Genomic DNA, 27204 nt, shown 5'->3' with positions numbered 1-27204 from the left:
GAACCAACTGCCTCCAAAGCAATGTTGCAGGGAAGGACTCGGGCACTTGAAATGTTTTTCTATTGAACATTTAGAGAAGGTAATTGTCTTCACGCTGGCCTTTATTAAACAAAATGATCCGCTCAAGTGTTTTCTCTTTAAGCATTTTCAAGGGGAAATGTCTGGTATGTTATTGTATTTCTATTCTGGTGTCTTAATTACTGTTGTCACTCTTTGGCTGCCTTGCCACTGGCTTTAACCCTCCTTTCTCATGGAACAAAGGCAGCACTGCCTTGAAAGACTTCATCCAGTACCCTGCAGTTCAAAATGGCAATGTTTATACTGGAGTCAGTCAAATCCGAGTGAGGAGACAGGACTGGGATACACAACAGAATTTTCAATGTGGTGTCAATCACACTGTTGGAAATGGACAGGCTAATATCACAAAACCACGTAAGCCTCATGCTTAGTCACATTCAATCAATTTATCTTATTCTGTTTGACTTACAACAAGTTTACATGAAAAAATATATATATTCCAAAGGTCTGATGCGTAATGCATTATCAAATGCAATAGCTTTCTTCAATAAAAGTTCTTTTTTTTGTTGTTGTTTATGAACAGTAATTACAATTACTCTTAAATTATTACTGAGCTACACCTAGTGATTGCTACCTCTGATAAGAATACAAGTTAGTTCTCTTTAGTTCTCTATTTATTTGGTTCACGGTTTTGATGTTTTTGGAAGATTTGTACTGGAAGCAAACTTATTGTAAGTTCACCCCAAGCTGCTTATATTGACAAAGAATCTGAGCATACCAAGGAAAAAATGTTTCAACTTTAAAACCCCAAACCATATTCAGATATGCTGCTTATGTCAAATAAATGACATAAAAGCAAATATTTCTCCTTATTAAATAGCATGACATGTTCTTAAATATTTCTCATTTCTGCGGTTAGCTTAATTGGTGATTCTAAATTGCCCAAAGGTGTGAATGTGACTGCAAATGGTGGTCTTTCTCTATGTGTTAGCCATGCGAAAAACGAATTACCTATCCAGGGTGTACCCTCACTCTCACCCTAAGGCAGTTAGGATCGGCTCCTGGTTCTTCCATGGAAGATAATGAATGGATGGATTTCTACATTTATGAATAGTTTGTAAATTGAAAAACAAAAACCATGCTCTTGCATACATACATTTGTGTACATCTTTGTGTTTCAGTGGCTTTTAAGCAGACACATTCGCAAAGACAGCAGCTTTATTCAGTAAATGTTGGATTTTGTGCGGCAGTAACAATTACTAGTAAAGTATTACCGCACTAAAACTTGTGATTGTTACTTCTGAGAAGGATAAGAGTTAGTTCTTGATAGTTCTCTATTTTTGGTTGTTGTTGCTTTTGGAAGGTAGAAGCTGACTTCACTGAAAGTACACCTTGCATTTATATGTTAAAAAAATAGCCTAAAAATACCAAGGAATAAGTGTTTCTACTTGAATAAAAGCACATTTAATTCCTTCTTGAATACATACATTTGTGTATATCTTTACTTTTCAGTGGTATTTGAGCAGAATCCAACTCTTAAAGTGATTTCCTCTCCTGATGAGGATGGTACCTATACTGCCTCCTGCTTTACCAAAGAGTTTGCACCAAAGAAACATGACATCAAATGGCTAAAAATTGGAGCCGACGTCACCAGCAAAAAAAGATCCGATCACTACAGTTTCTGAAACAAGACAGGCAGATGGAAAGAAAGTGTAGAACGCAGCAGGTTTTCTCACAGTAAATTCCAATGACTTGCATGAAGATACTGTATTTATGTGTAATTTTGCAGGAGGCCAAAGTGGATCTTTGAATAAAACTGACAGAGACTACACACTAGGTAACTGATTTTTCCACAACTGCCGATCCAAAAAACAGTATGTTACAATTACACACACGCACACACACACACACACACACACACACACACACACACACACACACACACACACACACACACACACACACCAATCTATCCATCCACATATATACATAACTTAATGTCTTCTTTTTAAACTTGTACATAAATCTCTCTGTTTAACTGAGTATCTCATTCTGATGGGACAGAGCCAACAGTGACAGTCCACATGCTCCCACAGCTGCACACTGACCAGTTTCAGTCTGAAGATAAAATCACTCTGGTGTGTCTGTTCACCAGTACTGTGAATAAGATGTATAAAATCGAATGGTCAGAAAGTTATGAACGAAATTCTAGACCTTATGTTACAGCCACCGACGACCCTGCACAGCAGAGCAAAAATGACCAGAAATGGCGAAGTATGAGTCTTTACACCACCAGTAAGGCAAACTGGGTCAAAAAAGATCCAACCAAAGAGTTCACCTGCTGTGTCGGAGTCGGACCTAAACATATTTTAAAAACAGTGTCCAGTGTCCATGGTAATTCCATAGAATGTGACTGTAACTACTAAGATTTAAATGTGATATTTTGTGCTTGTGTCATTCTTTGTCTGTGAGAGTTTTCTATATGAAAACCTGTGCACTTGAGATGTCAGTCACTGTGAGACAAAATGTTTGTTTTGTTTTCATCATGTTGTTGTTCAGCCTATGTGAGTCACAGTGTCCAATTGCTTGATATATGTGCTGTCTGTTTGAAGTAAACGTTGCATGGAAACTCTTTGGTATATGTGTAGATGGAAAACTTGAAGCGTCACAAAAAAAAAGAAAAATTCTTCCATTTTTCACTTTTCTATTAACACCATTAAAGAAGAGAAAATTTGTATTACCCCAATGAATAAATAGAAAACAGATGCACATAGCACTCCTCTAACCAAGTGTACTGTACCTTCTACTTTTTAGAATACCTTTGTGATCTGAGTTGGGACGATGTCACCGCTGAAGAGGATTTTAATAGCCTCTGGTCCACAGCTTCCTCCTTCATATTCTTCATATTCTCTCTCTTCTATAGCATAATCATCAGTCTTCTTAAGGTAAACATGCAATTTATATTTTCTGCATTTCAGTTTTATTGAAGAATGAAGTCTGTGAGTTGTAATGTAGGATAAACTCAATCACAAGAACATGCAGTACACTCAAAAGAGCACTCATAGATCAATTAAAAAAAAATTAGGAACAAGGAATTGTAATGTTCTGTTTGCACTTTTTAAAATCACACCTTTATCATGAAAATTATATCATTTGATTTTTAAAGGAGGAAAAAAAATGAGTGTAATTTAGAAATGTTTAGGCTTTAATTTAATCCAAAACTATCTCCTGGAATAAGTAACATTAAGATGTAAACTTAGAGTACATTAGGGTTTACTAGTAATAGTAATTAAATGACTGTTCTTAACAGATTTGTTTTAACCTTCTGATGATTTTTTGTTTTGGGTTTTTTTTTTGCAGATAAAGAGATGATAACAAATGGGATGGAATGGGTGCACTTCATTTCTAATCTGCTTTTAAAATTGATTTTTCATTTTATATTTATGCACATAATCATTCATTTTTTATATTAAATAGATGTCATATACAAATACCCACTTAGGAGATGTGCAAAATGTGAAAAATAATTAAATAAAATGAAACTACATATTATACTGCATCTTATGGTCATTTCACTTCTGTAAATGCTTCATTAAATTAAAGTTAGGTTAATAAGATTCAGTAAATAACATTTGGCACTTTAAATATTAAACAGAATATGAATGTGAGCATGTAATAAACATCAAAATCATTTTTGTTGTCGCTCTATGATTTCTCAAGGTTTCTAAGAATAACACAACAGCATTTGAAGTCAATGTACCGTAAACCTCTGTTATCAGTTAGAGCCTGGAGGTTTTGAGTTTCCTGGTGCACCCCTGGGACCACACCTGCACAACTAAAACTGTGCACCAACCATTACAACTGTGGCATCTGGCAGCTTACTGTATTTGCATCTCCATAGTTCATTTGAGTCACATTTCCAAATTCCTGTTGTCAATTAAGGCCTGATGTTTTTCAGTTTCTAAACGTGCCATCTTTAGAGAGCTGCTTCTCTGCACGTTTGGGGCCACATTTGTATAAGTGGATTTCTTCAAGTCCCAAAAAATATCTTGTTAGGTTGCAAATGCATCCAGCTATAAATTGATACACATGCCTTCAGAAGGCATAAATGTTTGCAGACAAAAGAATATATGCTCAAAATGTAACCACACCCTCTCAAACTGCATTCAAGAAACTATATATATGTATATATATATATATATATATACACATATATATATAATTTTAAGCTTAGATGAATAAGTGACCTGTATTAACTCATTCACTGCCAGCCATGAGTCAACGTATGCTTTCAATTGACGTCTATAGACGTCAATGGCAGTGAATGAGTTAATTTCCTATAGTATTTTATTCTATAGGAAAAAGCCCAATCAGCACTGAATTCATGAATGTATCATCAATGCATGACAAGTCTTCCATCGACAAAAGTCGATTGGAAGGTTGCCCCCAACTGCAAACCGCAACAACTGAAGCAATGTGAAGGTGTGTGAGTGACAAAAGCCACAACTCAGCCACAGGAATAAAGGAGACAGGCCCAACCAAAGACAACAAAATTCCAGATTTCAATGAAGATCATGAAGTCAGCAGTCGGTACCTGTGTGCACAGGGATTTCAGCAAGAAACAGGTAGTTCACAACTTCATATAGTGAGGAGACAAAGCAAGAAGCAAAAGCAATCAAGCCTGTACAGTTACACACATATGCATATACTCTCTCACGCACAGATGCACACACAGAAAATCGATGTTGACATTGATCTATTGATTTTGTGTGGGGATTTTTTTTCTTTTAAAAATGTTTTTAAAAACAGGATAATACAAAATATTTCAAACATTAAATCATTCTTGTGTGGACAAAATATAGTACAAGTGTAATACAAATCAATATTCTTAATTAAAATAACAAAAGTAGCATAAACACATAGATTGTCCAGTTACTCATGCATCTAAGTTAAGAACAGTCACTGTTTCCGTTTTATTGCAATTAACATTTTATCCTTCATAATTTAACATCCATTCAGTTTTAACCACTGTATTGTTTTGAAACCTCATCTAAAACATTTTCATCTGTGCCTGTATAAAAACTCAAAATACACCAAATATGTACAGCTTTACACAGTACCCAGTGAATAACTGAAGTGGGAAACATGATGAAATACCACCACCTAGTGGGTTAGCTTGTTTTGCAGTTAATAAAACAGTTGGAAGATGTTGATGCTTTGAATAGAAGCAGTGCTTGGAAACCAAAGAATTCACTTACTTCATGCAAACATTAAAAGGTGTTTATTATTATTATTATTTTTATCTGTATTTGCATTCAGATAATGCTGCTGTGTGGCTGAGAAACTGAAGCAGCAAAAAAGGAACTCCATCTCTGGCTGCCTCCTTTGTGTATTCAGAGAGGTGACATGTACAAATTCAACCCTTGCTTCTGCTGCCACCTACAGGTCTTTATGTAGACAAAAACATATAGTGTGAAACGGTGTGTCCCTGATTAATGAAAGAATGAACATAAAGTGGACAGAAGTGTACAAAATGTGAGGTTTTAACCAACAATTATTTCCTGTCAAGCAAGCTTAAGTTTAACGTATTTTGAAGACCTAAAAGTCACCAGGTGACTCCAAAAGATTTAAGTCTATTATTCAACAAGAACTCACAGCTACAAAGAAGGAAAATACATTAATGTATTTCCACTCTCATAAAATAATAATACAGATAAAACAGAAATATTCTCTTAAACCTTTTTAAAATATGCCTCTGTTTTTGTGATCATCTTAACTAGAACATCCTGTTGTTTTCATAGTCTAAAACTCTTAAGTTCTGGCAAGAGTGGGAAGGTTTTGGTAAGAGCTTATGTCACTGTGATACTATGGGGGCTACTACACAGTGTTATACCCCATAACAAAAACTATGTTGTGAAACCCCTCTCCTCTTCCTCTGTCCTGTAAATTTTGAAGCACAGTACTGATCAGGTAAAACTAATGAAAAAGGTATATTTTATTTATAAATATATTTAGTCATCATTAATTATTATCCATTAATGACTAATTTAGGCATTTGTAACACACAGTTAAAATGGGGAAATAGGTACAGCAATAATAAAACATACTAATTATTAGAATACACTACGTAAAAAAATAAATAAATGTGTTTTCTATAACTGCAAAGAAGCACACAATAGTAATAACTAATCAATAGTAACTCTTATAATAAAGCTATTGCAAGATTTTATTCAAATTATTAAATCTTTAATTTATATTCATGAAAAGGGGGCCATATTTATATAGAATGGCCACAATATTTTGGCAGAATATTTGTCTTATTGCTTATATTCCATAATGGGTGACAGCTACACGGTGGCAGAGGTTTTTGAACAAACATGTGTCACAGTGTGGAGCGGCCACACTGATTCACACAGTTACAAAAACCTCCTTGAAAGGCAATGTCTTTCTGCTGCAACTAGACTGTGTGATGCATACTGTAAGCACAAACTTCATTAATATAGTTAGTTCTTTTGCATATCCTAAAATTCTGATGGAAATAAGCTTTTTATTACCAAAAAGGAAGATTTAATGATTTGATTGTTGATCCATGCTGTGCAAACAAAAACATATAATAATGAAATAATTATTAGTTCCAAAATTAATTGTGTTCATTAGATGTGTATGACAGTTAGACTGTATGTTAAAAGAGGGCCACAGCTACAAAACCTCTGAAGAAACACTTTTCATTAGACCAGTTACAAATATTAAAAATGAGTTAACTTGAAGACTTTGGATGATAGACTTAAAAACATGTATGTACTCAGTCTTTGTACTTGTTAGGTTTTTTTCCTGCATTTAAAATACAGACTAACAGTTTGTGAAGCACATTTTTCTCTCTTCTGTCTTCTGTAATACTGAGGTTATTTTTTGTAGAATTCATACAAAATGTACCACTTAAAACATTTACTATATTTTCATATTCTTTCATGGAGTTCATGATTAATGAATATGTGCAGATATGATGTCAAGTTTGAAGGGTGGAGTTTTTGTAAAGGGTTGTATTACAGTGCAAAATTACGGCCACAGTGAGACAGACTGTGACAAAAACCTCCTGTCATTGTGAAACATGGGGGGATCAAAACATTGTTTCTGTAGAAATCATGAGCATATTTTAAATGGAAACAAAAAACATGTATGATCATTAAATTGAATTTTGCCTTTTTCAGTCCTAATTAATAGAAGGTATAAATGTGTGACGTGTAAGTAGAGCCTTCATCAATATGCAGTCAGCTCTTTAGCATATCCTAAAATTAAAGGGGTTTTTTTTAGAAAAAAAGCAACATTTTTTTTGTTAAAGAAGATTTTGTTAATATCATTATTGTGAAATCAAAATCAAATTATCATTCCTGCTACTGAAAAATGAGAATTCACATAAAATGCAAATGAAAAAAACAAGAGTCTAATAAGATAATTATTATTCCCACAATAATGCATATTAGATGTTTACAACTGCAGTGACTGTTTCGCTACCAGGGGTATATTTTTTATTGTGTTTGATGTATCCTAATCATATTTCAAAGTTGAACTGAACAAGTAAAGGTATATATACAGACAGACAGTTCGCAGGGTGGAGTTTTTGTATAGGACTTCATCACAGTGCAGTATAGCAGCCACAGTGGCACGTACTGTGACAAAAACCTGTCATTGACAAAAACAAAAACATGACATCATTACATTGTGTCTGAAGAAAGCATGAGCATATTCTAAATGGCAGCAAAAAATATTTGCCAAAGTTCTGTTTATGAAACTTAAACACATCCACTAATATGATGAATTCTCCCTGTATGGACAAAAGGGTTACTGACTACATACAGCATGTATTATAAATTACACTGCATCAAAAAAGTATTTCTTTGCACAAAAAGACCCAAGAAGACAAAGAAAAAGATCATTCACCTCTTTTTGTTTAATATTCAACGCTAACATATTGGGTTTATTTCTCTTCTGTGGGATATTTGGCCTTTGTTTGAACTTGTTCTTAACTATACAAACCACACAGTGTTATACCTGACTAAGGTATCTAAATGCGTGTTACTATTTAGTTAATAACTAGGTTTCAAGACATATAATAGTTAGGATTCAAGGTTTAAAATAAAATAATAACACTAATAAAAGAGATATATAAAACTGAAAAAATAATAGACCACACTTTCATGAAACTGAATCTTAAAAAAATCTTTAAAAAAACTGATAGTGCAGTTGCAAAGTAGCAGAGGTTTTCGTATCACTAGTTGCAACAGTGGACATGATGGGAGCCACAGTGAAATCTGGCAATACAAAAACCTGTCCTAAACTTATACAGAAAGTCACTAAGCCTCAAAAATGAGAAATTGTGTTACTCTGCCACATTTCAGAAGAAAGGTTATATTCATCAGAATACTGTACTGTTTGCAATCTGTCTGCAATTTATAAGTAAGATGACAGTTATTACCTTTATCTGATGGCGTTTGATTTTTGCTGTGAAATGCGGATGGTTGGGATCCTATCCTGCCCTGTATCATTGGTGTCATGGGTTAGGGAATGTTTTCTTGGCACACTTTGGACATGAACTGAGCATAACTTAAAGGCCAGCTACCTAAGTATGATGCTGACCATGTCCATCCTTTTATGACCACAGTGTACTCATCTTCTGATGGCTGCTTCCAGTAGGATGATGTGCCATGTCACAAAGCTCAAATGAGCTCAATCATTGGGACCACAGTGATACTTTATCTGGCAATACAAAAACTTGACATAAGTTGAATTTATGCAGAAAGTCAGTGTACTTCATAAAACATGAAACTGGTTCAGTGTGAACAAAAGGGCTATTGTCACCAGTCAAGGAAAATTCTAGAAAATGTTGTTTAGGTTAGTATGTATTTATTTATATATGTATTGTAATATGAAAAACAAGGAATATTACAGTACCACTGCAGGCCTTATGGATTTGGTTAAACTAAGGCAAAAATCCGTACTTGAAGTGCAGGCGTTTAGTCATTACAATGGGTAGTTTGTGAGCTGTTGTTTTTGTATGGGGTTGAACCACAGTGTACTATAACAGCCACAGTGATGCATCCTGAGGCAAAAACCTCACAGCACTAAGAAAGTGACTATATGTGATGGTGATAGAGCAAAACAAGTCATTAGGTGAGACAAAAAGTGTTTTAGTGTCCTTCTTCTACTGTATATAAATACATAAAATAAAACCAACCCAGTACTAGCAAGGTGTACCTAATAAAGTGTCCATAAAGTGGCAAGTAAATATATATAGGCATCCCTGCTTAGTGTAAACAGTGCAACATGCAGAACATGCTGAACATGGACCCTAGCAGGCAAAGTTTTTGTAAGAGTATGTGACACTGTGGGGTGGAACCCACACTGTTAAATGGCAATACAAAAACGTTCTTTTTTGAAAGGAGAGAATATGCGGGGCAATTATTCTTTATATAAAATATATTAAAAGAAATAACTTTTTGACTAATAAAATCCAAACACTAGAAATTATATCTTATACATGACCTAGTATATACCAATGAAATACAATATATATTCGCACAAGAAGCAAATAAATAAACATTAGAAACGGTTAAGAAAAAACCCTGTTATGCTTTGCTTTAAACTCTTCTCTCATTCAGATAGGGAAATGGCATTTGTCAATTCAGCTATTTTACTGTTGTGTTATGAGGCTATAAAATGAAATAAGTAAATAAATATTACCGGTATACAAATATTATATAACGTGTAAAAGTGAAGTCATTGTGAAATATATACCAAACTCAATAAATAATGACTTTCGAAAAATAGCAATTTTGCTATTTTTCTTTAAATAAACATGAAGTCTCATATAGATAGAAAGGCATTGTATGTGCAGGCAGAGCTGCAATGTTTTGCAAAAGTTTAATTGTACACAAATATTTTTTGTAAAGATGTTTTTCACTGGTATTTGCGTTTTAATTGGGCAGAAATTTAAAGAGAATTCAAGTTCTCGCAGAGATGAGAATTTCATTTAAAAAATTGTCAAAAACGTCATGTTTAAGCTGATTGGGAAAAAAAGGAAAAGAAAAAAAAGAAAAGTTTTGGTATCATCAATGCTAGTTTTAAGTTAACTTGGCAGTAGCTGAAGCTAAAGACATATTTTCATAATTTACGACGGCTCCAAAAAGTCACATTAAATAAGCTGGCTAGCAACTGTCTTCAATACCAGCTGAAATAGTCAGAAGTCTATGGCTGACAAAGTTCGCAGCTGGCTAATTACTCTATGAGCTAAACAAACAAATGGCATTTTGGCAGAAACTTTGAAAGCTAAATTCTTTGCTGAGGATGACAAAAGAGCTCCAACTAGAATGTGCAGAAGCATGTAAGCATGGTAGTTGGGATGGAGAGCAGTAAGAGGTGTACAATTATTTTCTTGAACTACAATTTCAACCATCACTAAAGAAAATACAGATCAAACAACAAATTCATGAAGATCAATCCCTGCGTTTAGATCAATTCTTGTCAGGAAAGCCAAATATTCTTTGCATAGTCATAAACCGATGTAAAATTACTTGTTAAATTATTATAAATATGAAGAAATAATGAATGCATTATAGTCATCGTGCAATGAAAGGTTTTTGTATGGATTTGAGCCACAGTGTATAGTGGGAGCCACTGTAACACAGTCTATGACAAAAACCTCATTCAACTGAAAACAAAACACAGAACAGAAAATTGATAAAGAAATAAGCACTAGTGGTTAACAACATTTGCTTTTTGTGTGTTTTACAAAAATATATAAAAGGAAAAACTGTAAAGAAGGGGTTATATTTACAGCAACAGCGATTTTGAAGACACTATGAGCTTTTGACTGATAGCACTTCCTATGCATTTATTTAAGCAGCCATTAAAAAAATGTTAACATACAAAACATTCATACGAAAAATGTAAAGTAATAAAAAAGATGTTATGTCTTTAAAAATGATTTAAGATAACTTTAAAGATTCCAAATAAAGGAAATAATATTTGTTTTCCTGCTTATCCATACTATGGCATAGGTTTTTGAAGTGTTGTGCGTCACAGTGTGGGGTGGCCACAGTGATTCACACAGTTACAAAAACCTCCATAAGCGACGTAAAGTCTTTCTTTATGAAATCCTTTCATTATAATTTTAGTAGTGTGCGACATGAGTGGTCATGTAAACCATACATGCAAAACCTTAAAAACATAATAACATGTTATTGATGTAAGGACAAGCAAGGGCATATATAACTGTAACAGAGAAGCTATTGAAAGACTGAGCTATTTTTAAATAATAAGATTTAAGCTTTATCCACATAGCACAGCATATAACTATGAAATATAGTATATGTACAAGCACACAAATGATTATTATTAAAATAAATTGAAAAGAACTAACATGTGCTGCATCTAATCTGACAGAGCTTGAGCTTTTAGAAAAGGTGTAATTGCAGTCACTATTTTTTTTTAGTTTTACTATAATTACAATTTAATTAATTATATGTATTTTCTTTTGTTTCACTCTTGACAGGTAATACAAACAAGAGGAATAATTTGCATTATCAAAGTCATACACTTTATATTGCTCTTTTTATATTGTTTCTGTGGAAGATTTTTTGACAGCCTGTCTGTAACTGTAAGCCAAGTGTCTAAGTGAGGACAATAATATGACTGAACTGAGCTAAACTGAAAATCATTATACATTTTATTTTTCATTGAACGTTTTAAACAACAAAAAATATTTGTTTTAACACTAATTGGTAAACATATAAGTAGAACATAAGCCACAGTGGCAACTATACTGTGGCACAGGTTCTTGCATCACTATGTGTCACTGTGTATATAACTGGGGCAGCCACAGTGATTCACATAGTTACAAAAACCTCCTTAAGAGAGAAAAGGCATTTTTGCTGTAAAAAAGATATATATGTGCATATTACAAGGGGACCTTCATTAATATACAGGCAGCTCTTTAGCATGTCCTGTGCCACTGAATATTGAGAATTTACACACAGACAGTAAAATTATGGAATTATGTATATGAAATGTGCTCTACAGTTATACTGTACTATATACTGTATTATATATATATATATATATATATATATATATATATATATATATATATATATATATATATATATATATATGTATATATATATATATGTATATATATGTATGTATATATATATAGTACAGAACTACATATATATATATCTATATATATAGATATAGATATATATAGATATATACATATAACGTCATCTTATACATGGAATAGTAAAAACAGTAAACAAAATATTTATCAGAGGTTTTTGTATGGCTGTGTGCCAGAGTGTATAGCTGGGACCACAGTGATATGTGACAATACAAAAACCTGTCCTGAGCAGAATTTATGCAGAAAGTTACTTTACTCAAAGTAACTTTGTGTGAGTGTGTGGGCTGATGTTTTTGTTCGGGGTTGAACCACAGTGTACTATAGCGGCCACAGTGACACATCCTATGACAAAAACTTCATTCCACAAAGAAAGGGGCAGTGTGTATGGTGATAATGCACTGAAATAGTAAAAGTCGTTAGTTAAACTTCAATTTCTGTTTATGTAACAGAAAAATGGAGCATTGAACTGAACATTTCAGGAGCCACTTCAGGAAATGTTTTTGTATGAGTATGTGTCACTGTGTGGTGGAACCCACACTGTTAAATGATAATACAAAAACACATCTTGTACTGAACTATGGCACATGTTGTTCTGAAAAGAGAAAATTCACTGACACATTTAAAAAGGAGTAAAAAGCAATTTTGTTTATGTTTCTAAAAGCACAAATATTCATTATAGAAAGTAGTGAAATTAGTTGTTTTGACTTATAAATTCCAAGCACCATAATTTCATTGTGATTCATTTTTCTTCTATCCATAATACCCCATATACCCATCAAACACAATATGTTTACATATTAAGCACAAAAATATTGAGGTCTCTCAGATTAGATCAATACAACAAGAAAATTTAAAAAAATGCTTCAAATTCTCACAAATGCCACAATTTCATTAACTCTAATGTTTGTCTGTCACTGACTTAATATTGGAATGGCTTTTTTAATTACCAAAAAAGGGATTGTGTTAACTAGGCAGTAGGTTTGAGCTAGTCATTTAGCTTGACCATTTTTGTATAGGGTTGTACTACAGTGCACTATTACGACCACAGTGATACACACTGAGACAAAATCCTTCCACTCAGAAAGATGTGATGCTGATACATAAAACAAGTACTTGAGATAGCAGAACTTTTTATACACACACTTTAGATAATTCTGTAAGAATCAGGTTAAGATCATTAGTAATAAGTAATAAGATCATAAATTGTCCTTTCTTACATGTAGCATGGAATGTAATCCATTTCTATTTACACAACTGGGAATATTCAATACTAACTCAAATACTAGAATCAGTATTCTAACGTTGTACAAAAACTAGACTAACAGGCATATTTTCAGAATTTAGAATGGCTCCAAAAAGTCACAGTAGGTAGGTTGGCTAACCCTAGTAAAATAATTGTCTTGAGTGTCAACTGAGATAATCAGAACTTTAATGACTGATCAAGCTGGTAAATTAGTTTGCCACTGGCTAGACAAAGCCTTCGCATTAGTGCTGTTTTTGTCTTCATTGGGTTTTTTTTTTTTGTTGTTTTTCCCAGAAAGTCTCATCTTCTCAAACTGGTACAACATCTCGCTCATTATAATCTGTGAATCTTTGAGCTTTGAGCTGTACTGATATATCATTAAAGGGGTGGTCAAAACTGACAAAACATTTGGCTTTAATCCAGCATGACATCAAAGCCCAGCCGACACCAGCAAACTTTGACACTTTTGTCGTCAAGAGCAGATTACGGGAAAGCAGACCATGAATAATCTTTTAGATAAACATTTTCTTCAACTAAAATTTCAACGTTTACTGGAGGAAATGCAACGGATGCCTTGAGGGTCAATCCTTGCAATTTTCATGAAAAGTAATATTCAACAAAATATATGAAGGAATAGATTTTTTTTCACTTTTGTCTTGAAAAATTGTAACACTTGTATTTTTAAACTTTTTTGTTGTAACTTTTTTTGATTAATTTCAGTCCATATATTATGCATAGTCACAAACAAATGTAAATGTAGTGAAACAAATGATATTGAAATAAAATTTAAATTATTTGTTAAAGTAATATAAAAATCTTAAAGGAGTGCATGACAGCCAGTGTGCTGTAAAGTTTTTGTATTGGGTTGTGCCACAGTGGATAACAGTGGCTACCACTGTAACACCTTCTATGACAAAAACCTGATTCCAAACCTGATTGAAACAAAATGACAAACAAATAAACAAACAACAGTGAGTGGGTAAAGAGATGGCTTTTCTTTCCCGTATGTGCCTCACAACACTATACAAAAAACAAGAATGTTTGATAAGTCATATTTACAATAAGAATCCTTTTAGAACACAATGAGCTTTAAACTAATACATCATCTTTAGCATGTGTTTAAATAGTTATTTATCAATAATTTAAAATATTATTAGAGTAAATGTTATTTGCGATGATAATAACTAAAACTCAAAACTTAAAGTTCCAAGAGTAACATTTGAAATTAATTGCAGCAAAAGTGAAAAACACTGTGAAAAAAAGTGAAAAACACTGACTTGTGCACACTATCAGACAAAGGTTTTTGAATGGGTATTCCTCACTGTGTATGGTAGTGGTTGGGGCTCACAGTGTTAGAAGGCAATACAAAAACCTCTCTAGTAAATACCAAAGGTTACTATATCTTTAAAAACAAACAAACAAAAGAATTCAGTTAATTTCCATAAAAATATAGGTTATGAAAGTAGTTTCATCTTGAAAAATATGGCAATTTAACAGTTTTCCTTATTTGCTTCTGATTCATCATAGTTAACATAGTTCATAAACTAACAGACAGACAAAGTAAAATAGTGTTAAACTAATATAAGAAGCATTAAAGTTGGAACCAGTGTGAAGTGTCATGATAGCCAATGTACATGGGGAAGTTTTTGTACAGGGTTCAACAACAGTGCACTATAACAACCACAGTGGTATATCCTATGGCAAAAACAATGGCCAAGATCACGGCCCTTTTCCCTCCTGCACATGGTCAGCTGTGGACACAAGTAGTAGTACCAGTGGTAGTTGTTCTCATTATACAATTTTCTGATCCGCTTGGAGCTGGGAGGGCACATAAAATAGTGTTAACTGTTATAACAAGTTGGAGCCTCGTATATACCCTAGAATGACCCAATTTATATAATTCAAACACAAGCAAGTCCTCATATAATCCTGTATGTGGGAAGTGTAAGACTGGTATGTTTCTTAGGGAAAGCAAAAATGTTTATATGTTGGTAGTCATGTTTTCATACACCAGTACTTATGTTAGAACAACACCAGCTAAAAAGTTATAGTTTTTTAGCCCTTATTTTGATAGAAATAAGAATAATATGTGGATCTTTACAAATTAAAATGCACCAAACGTATTTTAAATGTTATATATTACACTTTATTTATAGTTAATTTTACTTCAAATGTATTTCTTTCCAAAAGTTAAAGTATTAAACCTATATACAGTCAGGGGTATTTTCAAACTTTCAAAGGACATCCTTTCGGGTTTATATTATTATAACACACAGGAAGCAGTCTTCACCACAACAGGTGTTTCCACATGCAGTTAACAAACTGAAACTTTGGACTGACAGCAAAAAGCTCAGCACTGATAGTTCTTGTTAATATATTGGACAAAGCAGGAGAGAGACAGTGTTTGTATGTTTTCAGCCTCAAAATAAATATTTCAGTTATGGCATTTCCTTACAGAATAGCACATCTGAACTGAATAATGCCTGAGTAAAGAAAAATTATAATTAATACCAATTCAAAAAGAGTATGAGTACCAATAAGAGTATAGCTGACTATGAGGCATGTAATCAGATACTAAGTCTCAGGCATGTTATTTAAGAAAAAAAAAATCATTGCGGTAATTGAAATTTTTTTTTTTCACTTAAACTAAAGTGTACTGAAGTGCACTAACTAACTAAGTGTATTAGAAGCACCAGTTAATCTGCAGTATAGTTTTGTGTTTGGCCAACTGAAAACTAGCTAGTCACTAGTACACAATGCTGTTAGGCTCCCTACTGGATCCTCCAAAGTTTTGCAAAACATAGGGTGACTGTAGCTCAGGAGGTACAGCAGGGGATCTACTGAACTGAAGGTCGGTGGTTGAATCCCTGGCTGCTCCACTGGGTTATGAATGTGTGTATGATTGGGGGATTGAAAGCACTACTTCATAGAAAAAGTGCTTTGGAATTGTGCCCTCTGAAAAGCTGAAAGCTAATTTCTTTAAGCTTGCATTAGTTTCATATTCATTTTGTTGTTGGGGTTTTTTTTTTGTCTTATTTTCTGTTTCGTATTTGTTGCTATTTATATAATAGCTTCAAGATAAAATCACTGGATGTGATTTTATCTTGAAGCTATTATATAAATAAACTTACTTACTTACTAGTGAGTCAGTCTATTACCACTTTCATCGCCATAGTATCGACCATCGACCACAGTATGTGAGAACTCAGGGCTGTGTGTCGGACAGGGTCGTCTGCAGTACTGGGGCCCCACAGGGAACGGTTCTGGCTCCGTTCCTCTTCACTATCTACACTGCAGACTTCTCCCACAACTCCACCCAGTGCTTCCTGCAGAAGTTCTCTGATGACTCTGCAATAGTTGGCTTCATCACTGATGGGGACGACAAGGAGTATAGAGGACTGACACAAAACTTTGTGGACTGGTGCCAGCTGAACTACCTCCAGATTAACACCAGTAAAACCAAGGAGCTGGTGGTAGACTTCCGCAGGCACAAGCATCCTCCACTGCAACCACTGAACATCCAAGGTATGGACATTGAGGCTGTGGACAGCTACAGGTACCTTAGTGTTCATCTGAACAACAAACTGGACTGAACTCATAATTCAGACGCCCTCTACCGGAAAGGTCAGAGCAGGCTGTACCTGCTGCAGAGACTAGGGTCTTTTGGAGTGGAGGGCCCACTCCTGAAGACCTTCTATGACTCTGTGGTGGCCTCAGCCATCTTTTATGGTGTGGTCTGCTGGGGTGGCAACATCTCTGCTGGGGACAGGAAGAGACTGAACAGGCTGATCCGAAGGGCCAGCTCTGTTCTAGGATGCCCTCCGGACCCAGTGGAGGTGGTGAGTGACAGGAGAATGGCGGCTAAGCTTTCATCCCTTTTGGACAACATCTCCCACCCCATGCAGGAGACTGTGACAGCACTGAGCAGCTCCTTCAGTGGCAGGCTGCGGCACCGACGGTGTGGGACGGAAAGATTTTGCAGGTCTTTCCTCCCCACTGCTGTCAGACTCTACAACAAAAACTTCAACTGATCAAACGCACAAAAACCCACACATGTGCAATAAGACTAAGTGCAATATTCTTTTCTGACAAAGTTGTATTTTTACTCAGTTGTATATAGAATTTGTATTCTATTTTTCTCCTATTGTATATTTTATTATATTTTATTCTACTGTATATAGTATTTTATTTTATTCTATTCTGTACAGTTGTGTACTGTATTTATTCTTATTGTGTGAATTCTTCACAGGCATTCACACTATTGAGATCCTGTTTCTCTTTATTCTTTATCCTTTATTATTCTAGTTGCTCCGTTTCTTTGCCGCTTAACTACTCCCTCATTTTTCAGTCGATTTTCACAGTTCAAACTTTAAACTGTTCTGCTATTTCTGCTATATCTGCTATATCTTTTGATGATGATAACTTTTATACTTTTTGAGATATTCAACTTTTTATGCCATTTTTTGGTCCATTTTGCTGACAGGGACCACATTATCAGTGTGATCACCAGTTTTGATTGCTGGACTGAGCCATGTTTTAGCTCAGTGAGATGAGCATCCGTTCTCAGACCAGGAGGCCTGGGTTCGAATCCCACTTATGGCAACATTTTCTTCAGTTAACACTTCAACTGTTTAAACTCTTTTCCACACAAATTTCAGCTTTTTCACCTCTTTTTAGCAAAACTTTCAGTTTTTCACTACTTTTCAGCACAAATTCCAGCTTCTTAAGCTGTTTTTAGCACAAACTTCAGCTTATTTTCCTCTTTTCAGCAGAAAGTCTGCTGATTCACCTCTTTTCAGTACAAGTTAGCTTCTTCTGCACAGTGCGCATTTTTTTTCCTCTCATCATATCTCTGTTCGGTACTGGAACTGGTTTGGCGCAGTGGGATGCGCAGCTGCTGTGAGATCTCGTGGCAAAGGTTCAAGTACTACATGGGACAGATGCTGCACATCTTCCCTGCTTGCATGTAATCTGCTTTCATGACACTCTTCAGTGTAGTCTTTCAAATACGCTGCAGGAAATGCAACTTTTTCTAGTTATATTCTAATTTTTGCTATATAACTTTTGCACTGTCCACTTCCTGCTGTGACAAAACAAATTTCCCACGTGTGGGACTAATAAAGGTTATCTTATCTTATCTTATCTTATAGTGATTTTGTACTAACCAGTCACTCATTCATTGATAATTCATGACTACTCAGAATGTTTTTGTTCAATGAATACATATGCATATATATCAAAAGACACAGCATATTAGATGATTTACACTACTGCATAATGTGAAAACACTCACTGTGTTTGTCTTGAGACACCCGGTGATAGAGAGTGATATTTAAGCAAGGGTTTGAAAGTCATTCTTCTTTTTCTGAACTCTCATAAATACTGTCAGATAAAGTTACAACTTTTGTGTTCCCAGTCAAAAGTGAACATTCTGTTTGGGTCCAAAGAAACTTATCCCCAAACTGCAGCTAACAGTGTAAAAAAAAATCCAATATTCCCTGAACTTTCTTGTCCTCCCTTGTGCCCACAGGTGTGTTGCTGTGCAGAGTTGACATCAGTAGCATTTTTCCATTTCTTTTTTACAGTAGGACAAAAATGTGTTTCTTTATTGCTGTGGTTAATTTTTGTGTTGCAGCCCCTAACCAACCACATGAAAAAATTATCATGTTATGTTTCTTAGGACATGCAGTCATCTCCAAACCACATGCTGCCCACTGTCTGCAGGAACACCTTTCATGGTCTCCTACAAATTGCATGTTCGGTTTCCCTCCGTGCAGACAGTTCTCGGTCCCTGGACATTTCTCTTACGCAACCCAGCTCACCTTGTCTGTGGATTCACATGTGTAAACTCTCTGTGTTTTTCTATGCCAGACCAGCCTGCTAACCACCTGTCGCTCTAAGCCTCCATTCTCTTAAGTATTTGCTGTTGATAAAACTTGTAACACTTTCTCCCTGTGTCCGGCTCTTGATGTCAGAAGTTAAGATTAAAGTTATATGCTTAAAAACCAAAGCCCATTCCACAGTAACTTCGACTCTTGATCCACAATCAAAACTCAACCCAATCTCCATGAAAGAACACATCCTTGTCGTGAAGCTTTTCATGGTATGTCCATGATTATTTTTAACTCAATGTCAAACTACTCTGCATACATATTTTTCAGATCATGTCAAGGTTACTTACATAGTTAAACTTCCTCGGGGCAGGGTCTTAAAATAGGGACAAGCTGTGATAAATGGAAATGATGCAGAGTTTGTTTACTAGTTTGTGTTTTTGTCAAAGAGTCCAATTGAGAAACAGCAGCTCAAAATATGTTTAATGTGTAACAGGGGTGTGGAGTGTGGCTGACTATTCAGTTGATTTTTGGATTTTTGGATCCTAGTGAAGGAGACTGGCTGGGGACCAATGGTGTAGCATCAAGGTTTTTTTTTAACAGTTCAGTTATTTATATGAAGAAAGACTTAGCTGTTAAACACTTACTTGACTCTCTTGTCAGCTAAAACTAAACTCTCACTCCACTTCAGGTGCGAAACTTCAGGGGGGCAAAAGAGGAAACAGGAAGTGATGAGAGCAAACTGGAGTTGTAGCCGATGCAGATCAGCAGGACCGAGCTGACTTCAGAGGAAAGGAGTGAGTGGTTTTACTGTGGGCAACATGGACATCTCATCAACACCTGTCCAGGGTGCCCACAAGTTTCTTCGAACTTCTTCAAGACACATAGTTCTTTATTTTGATGACACCTTGAGGCAAACTTATTTGCCATTTCTGCTATGAAACAGTAACTAAAAAAACAATCACCTAACTCAACATTGAAAGCTAAATTCTGTTCTTCAAATTTCTTCACTATTGCAGCGGAGAATGTTTACCTACATCAATCATGTTTGAGTTGAACCAAAAACAAGCACTGACTGTTCAGTATTAACATATATACAAGGCCTTTAGGCCAACAAAGCTCTATCAGTAACATTAACTCCTACTGACTTTGTGCTGGTTGGTTGCTGTAAAAGCAGGAGCTGCCAAAGGGTCTGATAAAGAGGAAGTGTTTACAAACTGTTGGCAGGATACCTAATTTTATATAACCCAGACCACAGGAAATGGATGTCTCAACGGAAACTGCTAATAAAGAGTACACTGGGAATTGTTTTGTCTGTGAAACCTGATTCCTTTGGTTTAAATTAAATAAGTATTTGTATTGGAAACAGACTCTAACAGATCACTGTGACAGCTATGGCTACTTTGACTACTGGGGGAAAGGAACACAAGTCACAGTAACTTCTGGTAAGTGATCATGTCATGTATTTTGAGTTAGTGAAATCCTATATTTAGCTGATTATTTAGAGTATTAAATAAAATCTTGGTTATATTTTGCATCTAATGTTATAGTGTAATATCTGTGTAAATGATAGGTAATAGTTTCTCGGTTTAGTGTAATCACCTTTGAAATGACACAAGTAGCTGGCAAAATATTTTTTGCACTAAAGTGCAATTGAAATCTGTCACTGTGATGACTACTTTGACTACTGGGGAAAAGGAACAACTGTGACTGTCACAACAGGTAAAAAATATACGTATTTTTTCCGTTCTATGAAAAATTTAATAACACTTTTTAAATCGTTGTATTTAGGGTTTTAAAGGCACATGTTTTTGTATGTTGGATATGTTGAGTTATTACACTGTGAACGCTGCTTTTGATTACTGGGGAAAAGGAACCACGGTCACTGTCACAACAGGTAAAAAAGGCTTTTGTCTTCATATTATAAATGTGGTTCTTTTAGAGGCATTTTTGGGTTTTTTGTTTGGTTGGTTTTTCGACATTAGTGGGACCATGAGAGTCTTTAAGGTGCTTGTTTTTGTATGTTCAATGTGTTAATGTCTTATACTGTGACAATGCTTTTGACTACTGGGGAAAAGGCACAATGGTCACTGTCACAACAGGTAAGATGAGCTTTCTGACTTAATTTTAATACTAAAAATACAAAACTTTCACTGTTAATTTGGCATATTTAGAACTTGGAGGTGGTTGTTTTTGTATGTCGGATATGATGAAATTTTACACTGTGACCACGCTTTTGACTACTGGGGGAAAGGCACAATGGTCACGGTTACATCAGGTAAAATGATTCATTTCTTTCTCATAATGTTAAGATTTAAATTTAAAGACTGTGTTGTTGTTCTTTCAAAGAAAAAATGTTTTTCAAACTAATTTCTATAGTATTACAAGCCTATAATTTGTACTCTCAGTTTAATCTTTGATGGTATTATTTTTAAGAATTCAGAATCTCAATTTGCAAAAAATGAGAGTATTCCAGATTTTTTGGTTATCGTAAAATAATATGGAAAAACGCAGAAAAATGTGAACAGGTTTTTGTATTGAGTGGTAAATAATTATTTAGATTGTGGCCATTCTTTTGACTACTGGGGAAAAGGCCCAATGGTCACTGTCGGTTCAGGTATGAATTTTAACATTATTCTTATAACTAACTTGTTTTTCCTGCTTAATTATATAAAATCTGAAAAAGAATTGGCACAAAAAGAAAGAACCTTGTATTTCTTTCTCTTTAATTTGATTAGAAAATAATTATATAAGCAGTTATTTAGTTGAGAGTGATTCAAATTATTTCCAAAGTTAAATTATGTCACCAAGTAATGCCATATCACAGAAGTTAGTTTTTGTAAGAGGTGTAAAAAGACTCTGTTAACTGTGATAACTGGGCTTTTGACTACTGGGGGAAAGGTACAATGGTTACAGTAACATCAGGTAAGGTGATCTAATTCTTTCACTTTAATTTTAAGATTTTCATTTAAATTTTGATTTTTTTTAAAGAAATGTTGTGGTTGTGAGAAAATTCAATACCTTCATTTGTAGACTGAGAGATAAATGTCTTATAGTTTACAGACTTGGTTTAAATGGTGGTGAAAATCAGGTTTTGTACAGTCTTTTGAATCTCTTTATATTAACTATAAGGAAAATATATCAGATTGTAGATTGTTATAAGATGGAGTGTGAGGTTTTTGTAGGCAGTTGTCAGTAAGTTGTTAAACTGTGACTACGCTTTTGACTACTGGGGAAAAGGCACGACAGTCACCGTCACATCAGGTACGAATTGTTATATTTCTTGCTAAAGAGAGAAATTCCTGATCCCCCGTTACAATACAATGTATTCATTTTCATTTGTTTACAACTATAATGATAAATTTGATAAAATAAGTACTTACATCAAAAAAAATTTGTAGTTTGTTACAGAATATGTAAAAAAAAAGAATTTCAGACCAATTGTGAGTAATAAAAATCCTTAAGTAAGAGTATCAAATGTTTTGTGTGAAGTATGAAAACTATCTATTAAGTATATCAAATGGTTTTTAGACTTAGAAAATGGCTCTCCAGTTACAGCATCATCAGTTAAGATATGTCTCCATTGGATACAAGTTATAATTTAACGTAATATTTTCTCAGTGAATTGTGTTCATATACATTTGCTAAAAAAAATGTCAAAATTGGCTTTAACAGATAGCATATTTTGGGTGATTTGATAGGATTTTATAATCTTCTTCTTAATGACTGTTGAAGTAGACCTTTTGTGTATCATTAATAGTTTAGCCTTTTTATACTAAGAACTAAGTATATTCAGTACTGTGCTACGGTGCTTTTGACTATTGGGGAAAGGGGACAACAGTCACTGTTTCATCAGGTAAGTAAACCATTTCATCTCAAACATCAATGCTAAAGTGGAATCAAATTTAATGTGTTCTTAAAATAATTTGCCATCAGCACTGTGAAAGGAAGTTTACCGACTTTATGTTATTCTTTTATTTTATTTCTGTTTTCTTGTGATTGATTTTTGTCCATATTATGCATTTAAAATAATTTACAAAAAGGTGTGGTGTAGACTACTAAAGAAGTGACACTTATTAATATATAATATTGTTATATAACACTAATGGAGAGTATTTAACAAAATAGAATTCGGGGCATTTGAAATGCTAAACATTTAAAATGTAAGGTCTTTCACGATGGACTTTATTATACATCACAATCATCTCGTTTTTTCTTTAAACAATTCTAAGTGAAAATGTGTGGTATATTATTGTATTTCTATTCTGGTATCTTAATTACTGTTGTGTCCCCTTTCTTAGCCACTTCAACTGCACCCACTGTGTTTCCTCTGGTACCATGTGGCACTGAGAGAGGAGATATGGTCACTCTTGGCTGCCTTGCCACCGGCTTTAACCCTCCTGCAGTGACTTTCTCGTGGACCAAAGGCGGCACTGCCTTGACAGACTTCATCCAGTACCCTGCAGTACAAAAAGGCGATGTTTATACTGGAGTCAGTCAAGTCCAAGTGAGGAAACAGGACTGGGATACACAACAGAATTTCCAATGTGTTGTGAATCACGCTGCTGGAAATGGACAGACTATTGTTGGTCCAATTGGTAAGACTCATGCTAAGTCATTTAATTTCCTTTTCTTAGGTTATTTGAATTCTATATACATCACATACAAAGTACATTGCTACAGTAAGCCTTATGCTAATTCACATTTAATAAGTTTATCTTATTCTATTTGACTTATAAAAGTTTACATGAAAGCTCTGTGAACATATACAAAACTAAACAATTTGAATGAATTAGCACATAAATGCACAGGCTGATATTGTTATAGTCTGTAAGATTTTTGTTAAGTCATTTAATTTCCTTTTCTTAGGTTATTTGAACTCTTGATACATCACATACATAATACATTGCTACAGTAAACTTCAGTGCACTTTTTCTGAGGCAATATTTCTTATAAACTATTACTGGGCCACATCTAGTGATTGTTACTTCTAATAAGGATAAGAGTCAGTTATCGAGTTAATCTCCAGTTTTTGTTTACTGAAGAAATATAGTAGAGGCTGACTTTATCGTAAATGTGCCCCAAGCTGCTTATGTTTACAATTAATCTGAACACACAACTTACAACAAAAACACGAAGTTATTCGTTTTTAAAAAAAATCATAATCAACATAGAAGCAAATATTTCACCTCATTAAATAACGTGAAATATTTCAAAATTCATAATTTCTTAATGGACTTTGTGGAAACACACACACACACACACACACACACACACACACACACACACACACACACACACACATTGTAAGGTGGAATGAGAAAAAGAATATATCCAAGCAGTATTAAGTTTTGGTACATTGTCTTTTTTTAATTCTTCACTCATATACTTATGTGCTCTGCGCCCGTCTGAAAAACAGTATTGCAGCATGTTGTGCTTCTTTCCATCTGTCTAAATAATCCTCATCCTTTCTGATCTCTGCCTGTCTCCCTCCACTTTCACTGTGCATTGATAATTAACATAATTAACATTAATATTAAATGTGTGTTTGCTTGCCAGTCAATGTATATGCAGAAGTTAGCAGTGAAGCTCTGCAGTTCAGTTATTGGTGACTACACAAATCCAGTTTTCTTTTGGACACTGTGCAAAGTGAAAGTGCTAAAAAAAAAAAGTGAGCATAAGGAACTTGTTTATATAGAAAAACAATATAGTATGAACAGTGTAGCAAATTATTTATCTCAGCTTCTGCATATATATAAATACGTATATATATATATATTATTCCCTGCTTCTGCATACACATATTTGTGTATATCTTTGTTTTTCAGCGGTGTTTAAGCAGAATCCAACTCTTAAAGTGTTTTCCTCCTCTTCTGATGAGGATGATACCTATACTGCCTCCTGCTTTGCCAAAGAGTTTGCACCAAAGAAACATGGCATAAAATGGCTGAAAAACGGAGCAGATATCACCAGCAAAATAGATCTGACCGAAACAGTTTCTGACTCAAAAAATGCGGCTGGAAAAATACTGTACTATGCAACAAGTTTTCTCACAGTAAATTCCAGTGACCTGAATGATAAGACTACATTTACATGTCGGTTTACTGGAGGAGAAGATGGATCTTTGAATAAAACTGTGGCTTACAAAGTAAAACCATCATGTGAGTAACAGATTTGTTTTCTTTTAAAAAAAATATACATTTATATTTTTAAATGTGGTTTTGTAATAATTTTGCTCACTAACTGTTTTTTGCTTCATTACTCAGGTCCTGATTGTGTTACATCTAATGTGAAAGTAGAAGTCACTGGCCCCGCAACTGAGGACATGCTTCTCCATAAAAAAGGAACTCTAACATGTCGAGTCACAGTACAAAAAAATAAACCTCAAATAATGTGGGAGGATGAGGATGAAGTGGAGATAACAAGTAAACCAATGATTAAAGAAAATGGGGAGACATACATGTCTGAACTTGACATCACCTATGATGAATGGACCAGGGGGGTAAAGCGCTATTGTGTTGTTCACCACTCAGATTTACTCACACCTTCAAGGGAACCTTATGAAAGGGAATTCGGTAAGAAGAATACTCTGAAACTGTGTTTAGTCCTTATTGACATCTTGATATCAAAGACATCATAACTGTTGCTTCTCAGTCTGTATGTGTGTGTGTGTGTGTGTGTGTGTGTGTGTGTGTGTGTGTGTGTGTGTATTTGATTTCCTGTATTATTTTGGTTAATGTATGTGTGGTACAAAGTCTCATGTTGTTTCATGCTTACAGGAGGAAACCCTCAGCGTCCGTCAGTGTTTATGCTCCCTCCTTTAGAACAAACTAACAAAGCAGAGGTGACCCTGACTTGCTTTGTGAAAGACTTCTTCCCTAAGGAAGTTTTTGTGTCTTGGCTTGTGGATGACGAGGAAGCAGACTCAAGTAGTTATGCTTTTAATACCACAGAACCCATTGAAAACAATGGATTCTATTCTGCGTATGGCCAGTTGTTTGTCAGCCTTCACGAGTGGAAAAACAATGCTGTCTATAGCTGTGTAGTGTACCACGAATCTGTGGTTAACACAACTAGAGCTATTGTCAGGTCCATTGGGTACAGAACATTTGACAAAAACCGCATTGACCTCAACATGAACATCAACCAAGACTCAAAGTGCTCGGCCCAGTAGATGTTTCTCATGTCTCTGTCTTCTGCTGTTTGTTGTTTAATGTCTGTTGCTTGTGATATGACATTGTGTTTGTGTGTTTCAATGCAGATTCAAAATAAAAAAAAAAAAACAGTTTGCAACTCTGTTGATGTTTATTGTATGCAGTTCATGTCTTCATTTAAATCATATTTTGAGCTTTATGTTTATTGTACAGTCACAGTGCTATCCTAATGTAGACAGTAGCATGTTTGGGTTATTTACACAATAATTATAAAATAATACAAAATAATAATATAAAAAAAATGTAATATCTAATTTCTACTAGAATAATACAACAGTACTAAATGAGGTATTTAGGGAACAGTCTATGTTTATTTAATATGCAGATAGTTCAGTAACACTGCTTCTGTGACTTGTCTTTGTGTGCCTGTGTGTCATCTACTGAGTCTTGCACCCCTTAAAAACAGATGACTGCTCAATACAACCCTTTAAATCTCCCAGGCAAATAAACAATACTGGAGTCTTTCTAAAGCAAGTCAGAAGTCAGGATTGTAGGTCTGAAAGGGCATGAAATTCTATTCATCTTCATGGGACACTCACTCGACATCTGTCAGCTTATTTTTTTCTTTTCTGTCATTATAACTTCCAGCTGAGTTGACTGACTATGAATCTGCTATAGCATATAGAGTCAAAACATATGTATTTAACCCACAACAGAAATAAATAAAATCTATAAGTTCCCATCGTACAATGTGTGTTTCAAAGTGGGTTGTGAAATGTCCAG

At 34.6% G+C, this 27204-nt stretch overlaps 1 protein-coding gene and 1 gene segment (V, D, J or C); both read left to right on the top strand.

Moving 5' to 3' along the window:
• Positions 1-27204, top strand: part of LOC309705082 (uncharacterized protein) — a 143005-nt gene that overhangs the window by 109020 nt on the left and 6781 nt on the right. For 3 of the 14 annotated variants that reach the window (XM_082530643.1, XM_082530644.1, XM_082530654.1), the window contains exons 3-4: positions 20647-20712; positions 23569-23865. In XM_082530643.1, the coding sequence (XP_082386769.1) occupies positions 20647-20712; positions 23569-23865 (363 nt within the window). Of the gene's footprint in view, positions 1-7076; positions 7082-20646; positions 20713-21316; positions 21370-21499; positions 21546-22122; positions 22193-22467; positions 22532-23054; positions 23124-23568; positions 23866-27204 lie in introns of those variants that run through there. The other 11 variants (XM_082530651.1, XM_082530656.1, XM_082530652.1 and 8 more) reach the window with 8 other exon arrangements.
• On the top strand, positions 208-26560 carry LOC309705085 (Ig mu chain C region membrane-bound form-like). The segment is given in 4 exons: positions 208-432; positions 25096-25428; positions 25534-25842; positions 26047-26560.

The sequence above is a fragment of the Aulonocara stuartgranti genome (assembly GCF_965226115.1).
Source record: "Aulonocara stuartgranti genome assembly, chromosome: 4".
Classification (NCBI taxonomy): domain Eukaryota; kingdom Metazoa; phylum Chordata; class Actinopteri; order Cichliformes; family Cichlidae; genus Aulonocara; species Aulonocara stuartgranti.
Note: the sequence above shows the minus strand (reverse complement) of the source record. Positions and strands in the feature narration are given on the sequence as shown.